This window comes from Simochromis diagramma, unplaced genomic scaffold (assembly GCF_900408965.1).
Source record: "Simochromis diagramma unplaced genomic scaffold, fSimDia1.1 OVJJ01000320.1, whole genome shotgun sequence".
NCBI classification, from domain to species: Eukaryota; Metazoa; Chordata; class Actinopteri; order Cichliformes; family Cichlidae; genus Simochromis; species Simochromis diagramma.
Window position 1 is genome coordinate 9,895,031 of NW_024386773.1, and position 12,301 is coordinate 9,907,331.

At 39.4% G+C, this 12,301-nt stretch overlaps 1 protein-coding gene across 3 annotated transcripts in view; it reads right to left on the bottom strand.

Moving 5' to 3' along the window:
• Window positions 1-12,301, bottom strand: part of asic1b (acid-sensing (proton-gated) ion channel 1b) — a 167,930-nt gene that overhangs the window by 8,386 nt on the left and 147,243 nt on the right. For all 3 annotated transcript variants that reach the window (XM_040007458.1, XM_040007440.1, XM_040007448.1), the window contains 4 exons: window positions 9,928-10,055; window positions 2,319-2,469; window positions 1,246-1,302; window positions 526-679 (listed from right to left, as the gene is read on the bottom strand). In XM_040007458.1, the coding sequence (XP_039863392.1) occupies window positions 526-679; window positions 1,246-1,302; window positions 2,319-2,469; window positions 9,928-10,055 (490 nt within the window). The remainder of the gene's footprint in view (window positions 1-525; window positions 680-1,245; window positions 1,303-2,318; window positions 2,470-9,927; window positions 10,056-12,301) is intronic.

A 12,301-nucleotide genomic window follows, 5' to 3' on the forward strand; every position in this document is an offset into this window, starting at 1 on the left:
GGGGGCCGAGCTAACGCAGCTGCCACTTACCACGTGCCCCTTCTCTAATTTTTTTCGGGGGTGAGTTGATAACTGCTGCTACAACATTTTTGTTGTGTTTAAGTAGAGAATAGAAAATAAATAACTAGAAAAGTAAAGTACTATCTATAACTAAATACATCTCTTATTTGCTGCAAGACATAAAAAAATATTCATGATAATGAAGAAAATGACAGGAGCTGATGAATTGTGTCCACAGAATGCACTGCATGATGACAGTTTAACACACTGTGTAATATGATGAGTGATAATGACATTATAACTGCGCTAAAAATAAAATATAACAATGTTTAGCTTCTAAAATACACTGAAAAGACAAGATGAATGGCACTGATAACTTTAATTCATCGCTTCATTTATGTGAAGCTTCGTAGAGATTGGTTGCATCAAATAACATAAATGTGAAACACTGAATTAAAAGTGAAAATGCTCTGCAAACACAAACCCACCTTTGGTTATATAAAAGATTTTAAAAAATGTACTTACGCTATGTACTGCTCAGTTTTGTTATATTTCTTGGCAAGGTACTTGGCCGATGCTTTGCTGGGTATCTTGACAAAGGACAGCTCTTTACCATAACGTGTCAAGTTGCACGGCGTGTCACACACACAAAAGTCATTGTCTTTCTCGACAAGAAAGTCTGAAAAATGAAGTAGTCAGACAGAGCGAGAGAGAGAGAAGAAAGCCAGAGATAGAGATTTAAAGAGAGAAGACAAGGGGACAGACAGATTTATCGCCACCCCAGGATGACAAACAAAATATGAGTTGAATGAAAAGTGTCACAGGAATGTTGTGAAAAGATGCCGCGAGGAGCAACCCCACAGACCCTTATAAGAAATACAAAAGATATAAACCACATCAAGACAGAGTCAGAGAGACAGTAACAGCCAGAGGCCAACACGTGAGACACGAGAGATTGCAAGTCAGTAAGAAAACAAGCAACAGACATGAAAGGACTGAAAGGTATCAGTTGATGGAAAGACAGGGGAGTGTGAAAAGGAGAGCCTCAGTGGCAGGCTTGAGGTTTACTCTTTGAGAATGGCTACTATCAGGCTGAAGGAACACTATTATCTGTTATCACCTCGGATCAGGAGTTCTGAACAGTGGGACATGCACACTGAAAAGTGCACATGCACACATGCACACATACACACACGTGCATACACTTACACATCATGCAAGCAGCATGCTGGTTTATCTCCTTACCCAAGGCAGGATCTGCACACTCCTTGTACTGCTCCGGGGTGCAGTATGGGGCATTTCCTAAGGATAGGCAAAAGAACACAATGTTCACAGTCTGACCAAAAATAAGGGGCGAGCAAGGGAAAAGGGGGTTTCGAGGAAGCACAAAAGGCAACGAGTCCTAGACTTATAATTAATGTTGTCTCAGAATTACTGCCCTTATCACACCTGGATTTTTGCCATAAATTTTCAGCTCATCTTGTAATTGATTTCATTAACTTTTGCTGACTCTCATCACCACTTTCGGTCACCCCTTTCCCCATCCTTCTCTCTTTGGCAGTTGATCCATCTTTGTCAGTTTGTCAGGACAACACAAGGTAAGAAATGTCATTGCTGTAGAGGACATTATTACCCTGCTACAATTATTCACTGCTTTTTGGTCCAGAGATCGGAAAGATGAATAGCTGAAGAAGATGGGGAGGTTCCCTCTAGACTTCCAGTAATCAACTGAACAATCACTATAAGATAGAGACTAATCCTGATTATCACACAGGCAGATTGGCAGGCTGTCTATATGCAAACACGGGTCTCTCGCTGATTGAAGAGAGGCATTAACAATAATTGGACAGGTAAGTGAGGGTTAACGGAGGCCAAAAGCAAATGTTTCCTCAGTGCCAAACTCCTTTTCAATTTGCCATCAGAGATGCCACACAGTGATTAAGTGTAGGAGGTAGACAGCAAATGCCAGCTGTAATCACTGTGCAAACAAAATGAAAACAGTTGAGTTTTCCGATCCACTGGAGTGTGAAAATATCTGATTTTCAGCGTTTGCTGGAAAAAGTGTTTTGCTCCTCAAAAATCATTTTTGTCACTGCAGCATCAAACAAAAGTGTTTCCTGTGAGATTAGAATAACAGACTCCCGAGCACTTCACATCTTTATAAGTAGATATAGATATATTGATATCCAACTCAATTCAATTCAGTTTTATTTATAAAGTGCCAAATCACAACAACAGCTGCCTCACGTCGCTTTATATTGTAAGGTAAAGACCCTACAATAATGCGAAAGCAGTAAGGTGCCCCCTCTGGTTCTTACCGGGCATATGAACCATCCTACAGTTACAGTTATCCACCAAGTATCGTGTTTCACAGTCGATCCTGCAGGCCGTGATGCTGTAACTGCTGAAAAAGTCAGAATCCATCGGTGTGGATTTGCAGTCGCCCCATGGTGGAGGCAGGTACGTCAGCTGAAAGAGAGGCACAAACACGTCACGCATGGCGATTGCTATCTGCTGAACATCCCCAGTGACTTATCAATACCTTGACCATATTTGAAGTAAAAAAAAAATCACACTGCTAATGTGACCTGTTTTTTATAAAAATAATAAAACTCACAGTTTATGTTCATGGAAGTGGCAACAGAGTAAAAAGCAAACAAAAAGAACAACTACGCAGTCATTTGCAATTTCATCATATGCACGTTATTGCACGCTTATCCTCAATGCAGTTTTTCATGCCATATTTTCTCTCAATATGCTAAACTTGTTACTCTGTCGATATGAAAGGTCTTTACACACTGCATTTGGAACAGAATGTGAATCCTGTTCTTACTCCAGATTCATGGACATGTGAGTTGTGGTTATTGAGCGTAGGAGCATCAATCCTACGCTTCTCCTATTCCTAGTCTCCCTCTGTGCTTTCATTGTGCTGCCCACTCTTCATGCAGGAACTGAATAGTATCAGCTGTTTAGTAGAGCTGATATGTCGTAAGAGTTTCACTCTAAGCAGCGTTGCTGCAGAACCAAATACCATATGCCCAGTATTTGAATCCACAAATGTTAGCTATGTCACCTCTCAGCAGTCTGTGCAGTAAAACATGCAATCCGGTGGATTCGTGCAGTGGAGGAACCCAAAGAGAGACGCTGTCACCAGACTTATTAGACTTTGCATTTCTTTGAACATCTGCACAGTAGTGCTGGATATGCAATTCTATAGTATTAGTATACAAGTATTTACATCTTTAAATAATTAAAAACTGCAGAAGCCACTCACAGATCGTACTATTATACAGTGAAGTGAATGTTGTGCATTCATAAACACATCTGTATTTGAAATTTTTTTTTTTGCAGATATGCATATATTTTAATTAAATTTAATTTATCTGAGTAAACACAATAATCAAGTAATTTTCTTGTATATAGGTTTTCAGAAAACGTTTTTAAAAAAAGAGCACATCAGAATTTTATTAAGTCCAATTTGGTGCATTAATATTGATGGTTTTATGCAAATAACAGTCACAAACCCAGAGGTATTTAGTTTGCCATAAAATTAACAGTTAATACGGTTAATAAAAGTTGCTTATTAGTTTTTCAGTGCTTCAACCGAATCTTCCAAATACACCATATGTTAGATGGTGGATGGAAGAAAGAGGAGGAGGAGAAACTAATTTCATGCCAGTTTGCATGCATCTGCCAGCTACAGGTCCTGTTGTCTTCTCTACAGGGGGGTTTAAAGTAGTTAAGCGCATACTTATCATGATGTACCAGGGCTTGAGGAAAGAGCATGTCAAGGAAGTTGAAAATTTGGCTATGGCAAAAATGGGCTGCCAACACAACTACACAACAACATGAGAGCTTACTCATGAAATTGGACATAATTGGAATGGCTTGCAAGACCTTGTTACATCAAAGAGCAAGAGGAGGCAAGAGTAAACTTGAAGGAGAGATGAACTATGACACTCTCCTTATCCCAGTGAAGAAAGGAACAACTGTGCTGGTCTGGAGAAAAAGGAACCAAAGGCATATACAGACAGCACAATGATAAAATTTTTCAGATGCCTGCATGCACTGAACAGAAAATAATAAGATATCACCAAAACCAAAACCAACCCATCCCCCAAATGTGGCTCTCCGGACAAAATTATGGAGACATGGGGTATTCATATTAATGGGCATCTAAACGCCAAAACTTTATTTGATTTAAATTTGGACGATCTGTCTTCGAGATCATGTTCTTGTACACCTCTGTACCCATTGTACACATCTTCAGTGCTGAAAGAGTACAGCACAGACTTCACACTGTAGCAGTCCTATCATGTCCTGTAGTAGCTATGCTTCTGCGCTGTGCACTTGATCTTCTGTGCACTTGATCTTCTCCAGTGTGTCAAAACAGCAATCCTTCAACTTGATTTTCATTGTCTGCAGGTGGATGAAGACAGAGCGAGGCAAATCTGGTAAACAGGGGCAGGGTAGGTGTTGAACAAAGATGTCGTTGCGGTGGCCACAAGACTCCTGTGTTTTCAGTATGCTCTGAGGTTGTTTCTCATGAATGTCATTCTTACATGCTTACTTCTGTACTTCTACTGTAAATTCTATACAGCAGAAGTAGCAGTATATTTTGACTATCTTACAGCTGGGCACAAATTTTCAGTAGATAATCACATGAATGTTGAAAAAATTCCTGTCACAATCCTTCACACAAACTTTCTCTCAGTTATAAACAGAAGTTGATATTTGCGCTTTTCTTTCATGGTGCAACTGCAGAGTTTATAGTATAAGCAGTTTGACTTTTTTTTCCTCTTCTCAGTCCCCTCACCACTCAACCAGCTGCGGTAGATAACTTGCTGATAGTTGCAGTTTTCTCTCTAATAATGTAGGGTGCTTGCCTTATGATATAAAGCGCCTTGAGGTGACTGCTCTGGTGAACTGGCGCTATATAAATAAAATGATCTATCTTCTAAAAATATGGGGAACACATGCACAGACGCTTTAGTCAAAATTGGAGATTAGACAGCTGACTGGAAGTTGATAGATGTTGCCGCTGTCTGATGCGGTTATGAAACAAACTCAAAAGCAGACTTTCATAAACAGCTGGGAGCAAAACACCAACTCAAGCCGCAGCTAACATTTCGTCAGAACTTACATTACATACATTATTGCCGAGTTTTATAAGCCTGACATATATCAGAGTCTATTTTTACTATGGTATGGGCTTTAACATAAAGTTAAATTTATAACTTTTATAACTATTTTTTTCTAACATTTTAATTTGTAACTGTGTAACTGATTTGTAAAAGTGGGGAGAAGGTCTTTGGTAATTTCAGAGAACTGGCAACTAACGACGTTGGGAATGGGTCTTTTGCGCTTAGTTAAGTTTACGGACCTTTTGTTTGTTTTCACTATCCACTTCGCTCAATTTCTTATGTTCTTAAATGAACTGTGTAATTAAGGAGACTGGTGATGAAATGTTGAAAATGCCTGATGCTGAGCTGCTGTCTTATTTGCAGACACAGGCTATATGTTTGTATGCAAGATGGTAGGCAAGAGAGACAGAGACTGAAAGCAGGTGTCTCATACAAAAACATTCATCTTTCTATGACTAAAGTTTCAGGCATTCTTCAAAAAAAAAAAAAAAAAATCATACCTTGTAGTGAGTTGAGCAACTCATAGAGATAAAGGGAAGAGGTGGATAGTGAAAGTCTTATGTGTGCCTATATCAATAGAGCACGCATTCAGGCTTGTGCTGAATTGATACGCCAATCTTGTTGGACTTAGAAAGAGCTTTGCCACGGCTTATGTGGGAAAGTGACCAAGGTGTGCATTCTAAAATGAAGCTGACAATTTCAGATGTCTTCAGATTGCTGAAAAGGAGTGAATGTCTGAAAGGGCTAGAGAAAGTAGAAGACAACTGAAAAATGATCAGCAGAGCGTGTCGGTCAACATATTCAGAAGACTAATAAATAGACTAAAAAAGATCTAATCGTGGTCTCTGCTCCCCAGGAGTAACGGAAATAATTCAGTTACAAAAAATAACTGAGATAATAATTGAAATGTTAAATGAAAAATTACTTAAAACCAAGCATAAATGAATCCTGTGCACACTTGAGTTAGCTTTATACTGTTTATGTAGACAAAATAAACTAAATTCCCTCCGGAGGAATGCATTTTGTAATTTGCATGTTATATCACAACATTTGCCGTACTCATTTACATTTCATCTGCCTTAACTAACAGAAGAGAAAAATGTGATGCGTTAAATGAAGTAGGAAAGTAGGAAAAAGAAGGCAGTATGTGTTTCTGTCTCATCAGTTCAATCAGTGCATCACTGAGTGCTCACATGGCAATAAATTAAAGGCCACTGTTGTGATTTAGGGACCAGCAGTTTACAATCTGTAGTGGGGGGCACGAGGCAGCCACGGGTATCACAAACTGGAGTTGGTTACTAATAACACCAGGAGATGTTCAGCATGCACATACAATAGTCATAAGTAGTCACATACAGTGCAGTGCACTCAAGTAAAATAGACAGCGCGAACAAAAACCTAATCTAATCAGGAGAATATAATCATTCTTCTGATTATTTTAACATCAAGGGTACTTCGCAAAGTCAAGCTAAACTTAAAAACCATCAGAGCATGATAAAATGTGATAATCGATAATGGGTGTATCTGCATTTATTCACAGTCACGTGGATTACATCCCTTAAAGGAGTTCTTTAACTTGAAAATGGGTCTTTTATGTACATTGGTCTGCTATTTTTATTTTTCCCTGCATTTTCTAAAGCTCTTTTCAGACTTCTCAAACCACTCTGTGGCAACATTATTTCCCTTTGGTTAAACTCAGCAAAAGCTGCTGCAAGTGTGGACAAAAGTAAATCTGGCGTATAAGATTTCAGGATATTTTCGTGTGCTGCTGAGCAAACCTCGAAGTGGAAAACAAATCACGAGAGAAAGAAAGAGCAAAAGGTACAAAGCAGGGGTGACTGTGGACAGAAAAGGAGGCGCATGGAGAAATGCTGGGAGAATTATTTTGTATTTTTTTTTACTTTGCATGTAAAGTAGAAGGATATTGCAGATTATTCTGTTGCCAGATCACGGTGAGTGACAGCTTGGCTGGCTGAAAAGTCCCCAACAGCTTTACACTACAGGACTGCTGAAACAGGGAGATGAATGAATGGGAGCAAACTGCATTAGATTAATGAAGACTGAGCCTGCCAGACAATGGGATAAATAAATAGAGACTGAAAGAGGGGAGAAAGGGGGAATGGAGAGATTGTAGAATCATATTAAAGAGAGGAGAATTGTATTAAAGGAATTGTAATGACTGTTGGCGAGGAAAATAATGGAGCTAGTGGGGAAATAGAGAAAAACAAAGAAGGACACTCTCCTGCAGACGCGACGTTCACAGCATGCAAAATCCTGCTGCAGCCTGCCGACACTGGGACGCACTTAGTAGTAGTGTGGATGTGGAAGGACCGAGATCAAATCCGCTTCTTTCTCTCTCCATTTATTTTGCATGGTTCTGAACCATATTAGGGCCCAGACTATGTGATTTGTCTGACTGCATGCTCGCCATTGCACCCACAGAATTATTCACAGTTCAGAGGAATAACCTACATACACTTCATTTCACTCAACAAAACCGACTTCGACAAGCTAGGGGAAGTTTGTGTTCCTTAATATGTGTTAAGGCCCCGTGTGGGTAACTATTAGGACTGCATGGAAAATCCAAGCCTTCCAAGAAGTGCACAGACTTGAACAGCCTGCTCAGGGCAGATCTTTCTGGCTAACAAATCAGCCTTTTCAAACTCCACCATATTAATGATGGAAAAATAAAAAGTAAGCATTCTTTGCTGATGAGTTTGTGGGAAACTTTGATCTGAAACATTCCCAGAAATGTTTTTTAATGTTCTTAAAAAACATTTAAAAAAGAGAATAGCAGTTGTCCTCCAGCACAGCATAGTGCTGACGGTGCACTGCTTACCTTGTGGGTCTTGTCATTTCAAATCCCTGTGGTCTGACAAAAACCTTGAGGAATACCAGAGCCATTTCCACTTCCCTGGATGCCTCAGTCACTGAGCCATGTTTGCAGTCTGACTTGGTGTCTGTTTTAATTTCTGTTCTTCCCAACAATCTAAATACTAGCAAGTTTTCAGTTCACAGAGTCTGAAATTCATTCATTTTAACCTCCCTCATTTGAAATTTAAGGTGTGAGTACAAGCTATTCAGTTTGTACTCACACCTTAAATTTCAAATGACTGACTGTCAGCAGGAAGTTCAGCAAAGCTATCAGTCTCACGAGTGACGAGGCAGACAAGGGCAGAGCCATCAGCAGTGCCTGAGAGGCTGCTGAAAGATCCTCCTGATGGTTTTGAATCAAAGAGAGTGAGCAGTAAAGTGCGAGTGCTACTGGGATGTGGGCCAGGGCTTGATCAACCCTAAAGGAGTAACCAGGGCAATGCAGGGATGTCTGATGTGGAAAGACATTAAACATCTTCAGTGACTAAAGACACAGTACTGATGATGTGGGCCAGCATGCAAAATCCCATTACACTAGATAAGTTGATTTCATGCTGACTAAGACACTTACACCACCTCCTCTTTGGAGGCACCATAAGCCCAAGCAATTGTATAAATACTGATTACCCCAATTTTACACATCTAAAGCCCTTTTTTCAGTGATATGCAAGACTTGCAGCTCCCATCAGTCTGCTGAAGTGACATGGGTTAGTTTTAATGTTGGTGCTCTAATAGCTGCATTTGCAGAAACCCAAGCCAGTGACGAGAGAGTCACACATTACGAGTGTTGTATTTTTGATAACTGCAAAAGATTTCTTGCACCTGTGTCAGTGAGCATTGACTCTAGTGATGAGTAACTACACTTTGGAACATTTACTTCCCTCTTCCACTGCCACTAGGAGCAGGGTCTCTCTCCCTGTCACACTCTGTGTCTGTATGTTTGTGCCGCTGAGACAGCTACCCGCATCTCTTGCTTAAAGGCTGCAAGAGAGATCTGTCATCTGATGTAGAACTACTGAAGACACATTAAAAAGATTGTAAAGCTTATTAGAAAGCTAAAATGCAGAAAGAGTCATTAAGATAAATTATTATTACGCACATGCTATTTCTATTTAGGGCATTTGTCAGTGAGCAGAGCAACTCAAGAAGACACTGGAATGACTTATGCAGACATAATATACTACTGTAATTTTATGCAGTTGAAATATAAGCCATGCTGAAAATGATATGAAAATGTCACAAAGTCCTAATAATAAGGGCACAGCAACCTTTATTGAATTGAAATTTTATTTTCGTTTTAATTTAGTCATAAAAGCTCAAAAGTCAAGATCCTGTCAGATGAATGGAACGGAGTGTATGTGTGAAAGGGCATTGTTTTCTGGAAAACGTGTGAAAACATAAATTTGCTTACGTTATGTCAGGACTGAAAAGTGAAGTTTGACAATAAAATATGTCTGAGGCTGTTAGAAGCAGGTGACCTCAGTCCTCTGCTACTCATTTCCGCCTCAAGGCCACATTCTGGTAGAAAGCACCTGAATCTCATCATGAGAGCTTCAAGCTGCATTGTGGGTAATAAAGGCACCATGTTTCATGCTATATGAATGAAGTTCTAAATCATAGAAGTACTCTTTGCAGGGAGACTAGCAGCCTTTTCTGTAGGAGTAATTGCTACTCTATCTGCTGCTGACAGATAAACAAAATAGACTGAAATACCCAAATTATTCAGGGATTTGAAAAGCAGAGTAATGTTTTCATCATTTTGAAAGTGCAACAGATTATTTTTCGCAGATAATGCCTCTTTATAACTGCAACAAATTATCCTCCAACATCTTGTTGACAAAACACGCTGAGATACAGTGTGTTATTGTAGTTTCAGCGTTCCACTTGTGCCATCTTTCCAAGGACGTACCCGTTGTTCCTGACAGGAGACAAACGTCTGAAACCCCGGCGCCACTCCGAAGCCCAGCTGGTCTATGAACGGCGGCTCATCTTGGGTGTGGATCTGAACTTTGATCCCTGCTTCAAACGATGTCTCATCTGTTGATAAGAGAGATTACGACATTTACAATGAGGATGATGATTTGTATGCACAGACTGGCCTGCATGATCAAACCAGCAGCAATTGTTACTAATCAGATGGAGACAAAGCTCAGCTAACGAGTAAAAAAAAAAAAAAAGATGCTGAAAGTTAAAACAAAATGTGAAACGTAAAATTGTAGTCTCAGCTGAGCAGGAAAGAACTATCCCAGTGGAGTTATTAATTCGTAATTGCCATGATTTTCCATGGATGACAAATGCATTGTGGACTTTTAGGAGTTAATAATTGGAATGAGAAGTGACAGGATAAAGAAGGTGGACTTCCCAAATAGACCAGCTGATAACAATACACGCCCCGCAGGAGTCTTATGCACTACAAGGGCATATGAGAGTGAATGCATAAAATTAATAAATAATTGATGATGAGGATAAAATGAAAATCAATACAGCTGACAGCTTGTCTTGCTATAGCACTCTGCTGTATAGATTTTAAATGAACCAGATGGGCCTCTTTGATACTGAGATCAGGGAAACCTCACAGCGAGGTGGTGATTCAAACCTATACTTGTGCAAACATACTTTTGCAGAACCCTGGACCTGCTTATCGTGGCGATGGCAGGTTGGATTCAAGAGGTTTAGCTTCTTTGAGCGCCGGCTCGGGGATAAAGTAGGATGTCTGTTTCCTGCCGCCTTTTCTTTCCGGTTGTCACTTGCTATAATCGTCTAAGTGCTAGGCTTTCTCACTATTTTCAATTAAAGTGCTCTGAAATGTGGCTTGAATTGGCAAGAGAGCTTCGAAAAAGAGACACAGACTTTAACGGTTACACATTTCTTTTCTGATATACAAAGCCATTTCCTGCTGCTGCTGCAGCCTAGACGAATGCTTGAGGCTTAAAGCAGCATATATGTATATGTCATACCCAAGCTCCTGTTTGCATGAGTGCAAACAGGAGGACTTTAAGTAGTGGACATCTGTCTTCAGTACACAACTGAAGTAATCACATTTGGGTGAAAGTATGGAACAAAATGCGAGTATTATACGTTGCTTCATTATTGTTTCACTGCCTGTGCTTTCTTCTGAAATAATGCCAGGTATGTGATAATATGTCTCAGCACAGAAATCAATAACCAGGAGAGGCTCACAATAACCTTGTCAGTTTCTAGTATAAAAAAATATATGTGTGTTTTCACAGCTGCCACCAGACACATTTTCAAATTACTTCAATTTATTTAACTTTTTCCTTATTAAAGCATATTGTTGCTCTCATTTCCTCCCACAGTCTGAAGATATGCAGATATAGTGAAGGTTAAGCTCCTAATTACCTCCATCAAAGATTTGTTTGACTGCTTCTTTATTTTTCTGTTTTTTAGTAGAATTACTTGAAAAATTATGGATGGACGTGCATGATGGATTTACTAGAAGTGGGACTTGGCCCAACTTAGGTGTGATCAACTTTTAGGGCTGATATTAATCCAGTTCTTGGTTAAATTATTTTTTTTTAGAATGATTCTTTACCATTGCCAAATCTGATATTCTGCATCATATCTTCACAATTACATATCAAATTTCAATGGATCTGGGTCCAGAAATTTAATTTATGTATAACGTAGAGGCAATTTCAGCCCTGTTTGAGCTTTGCAGTCTGACTGCTCTTGTTTACCTAGAGGTGTTAATATGAGTGTTCATATAAATTATACAGACACGTTCATACACGTATATTATCTGTAGATTGATATTGTATCCTGGGAGTAACCTTTCTCTAATTTATGAATTCTAGCATATGCTTTACCCCCTGACACCCTGAAAATGACAACTAAAGCGGTCCACAAAAACTGCTGGACACTTAAAAATATCACAATTTCACTGCAACAATAATTTTTAAATGTCAGTGGAAACTGTGTTTTCCATTCCCATTTCTCAAGCAAATTAAAATCGAGAGAAAAGAGAATTGCTTTGCTAAGATTTCAGTTTCAGTGGTTTTGTATTTAGTTTGTCACCCTTGTCTGGACATAAATGCTAGTCACCAATTTCTGTAGTAACTGTGGCAAAATTCTCTCCATTTTTCAGCCAGAAAAGCTTTCAAGGCTGACATTTTTCTCCATGACATCCCATAGGTGCTCTATGGGATTTAGGTCAGAGCTCTGGAGGGCTTTTCTCCTCTGATTTTCCCCTAGGTAAAATTATTCCATTGGGTAGCTGGGTCATGCTGAAAGATCCACTCCAGTCCAGGTTTCTTACGTTTGCA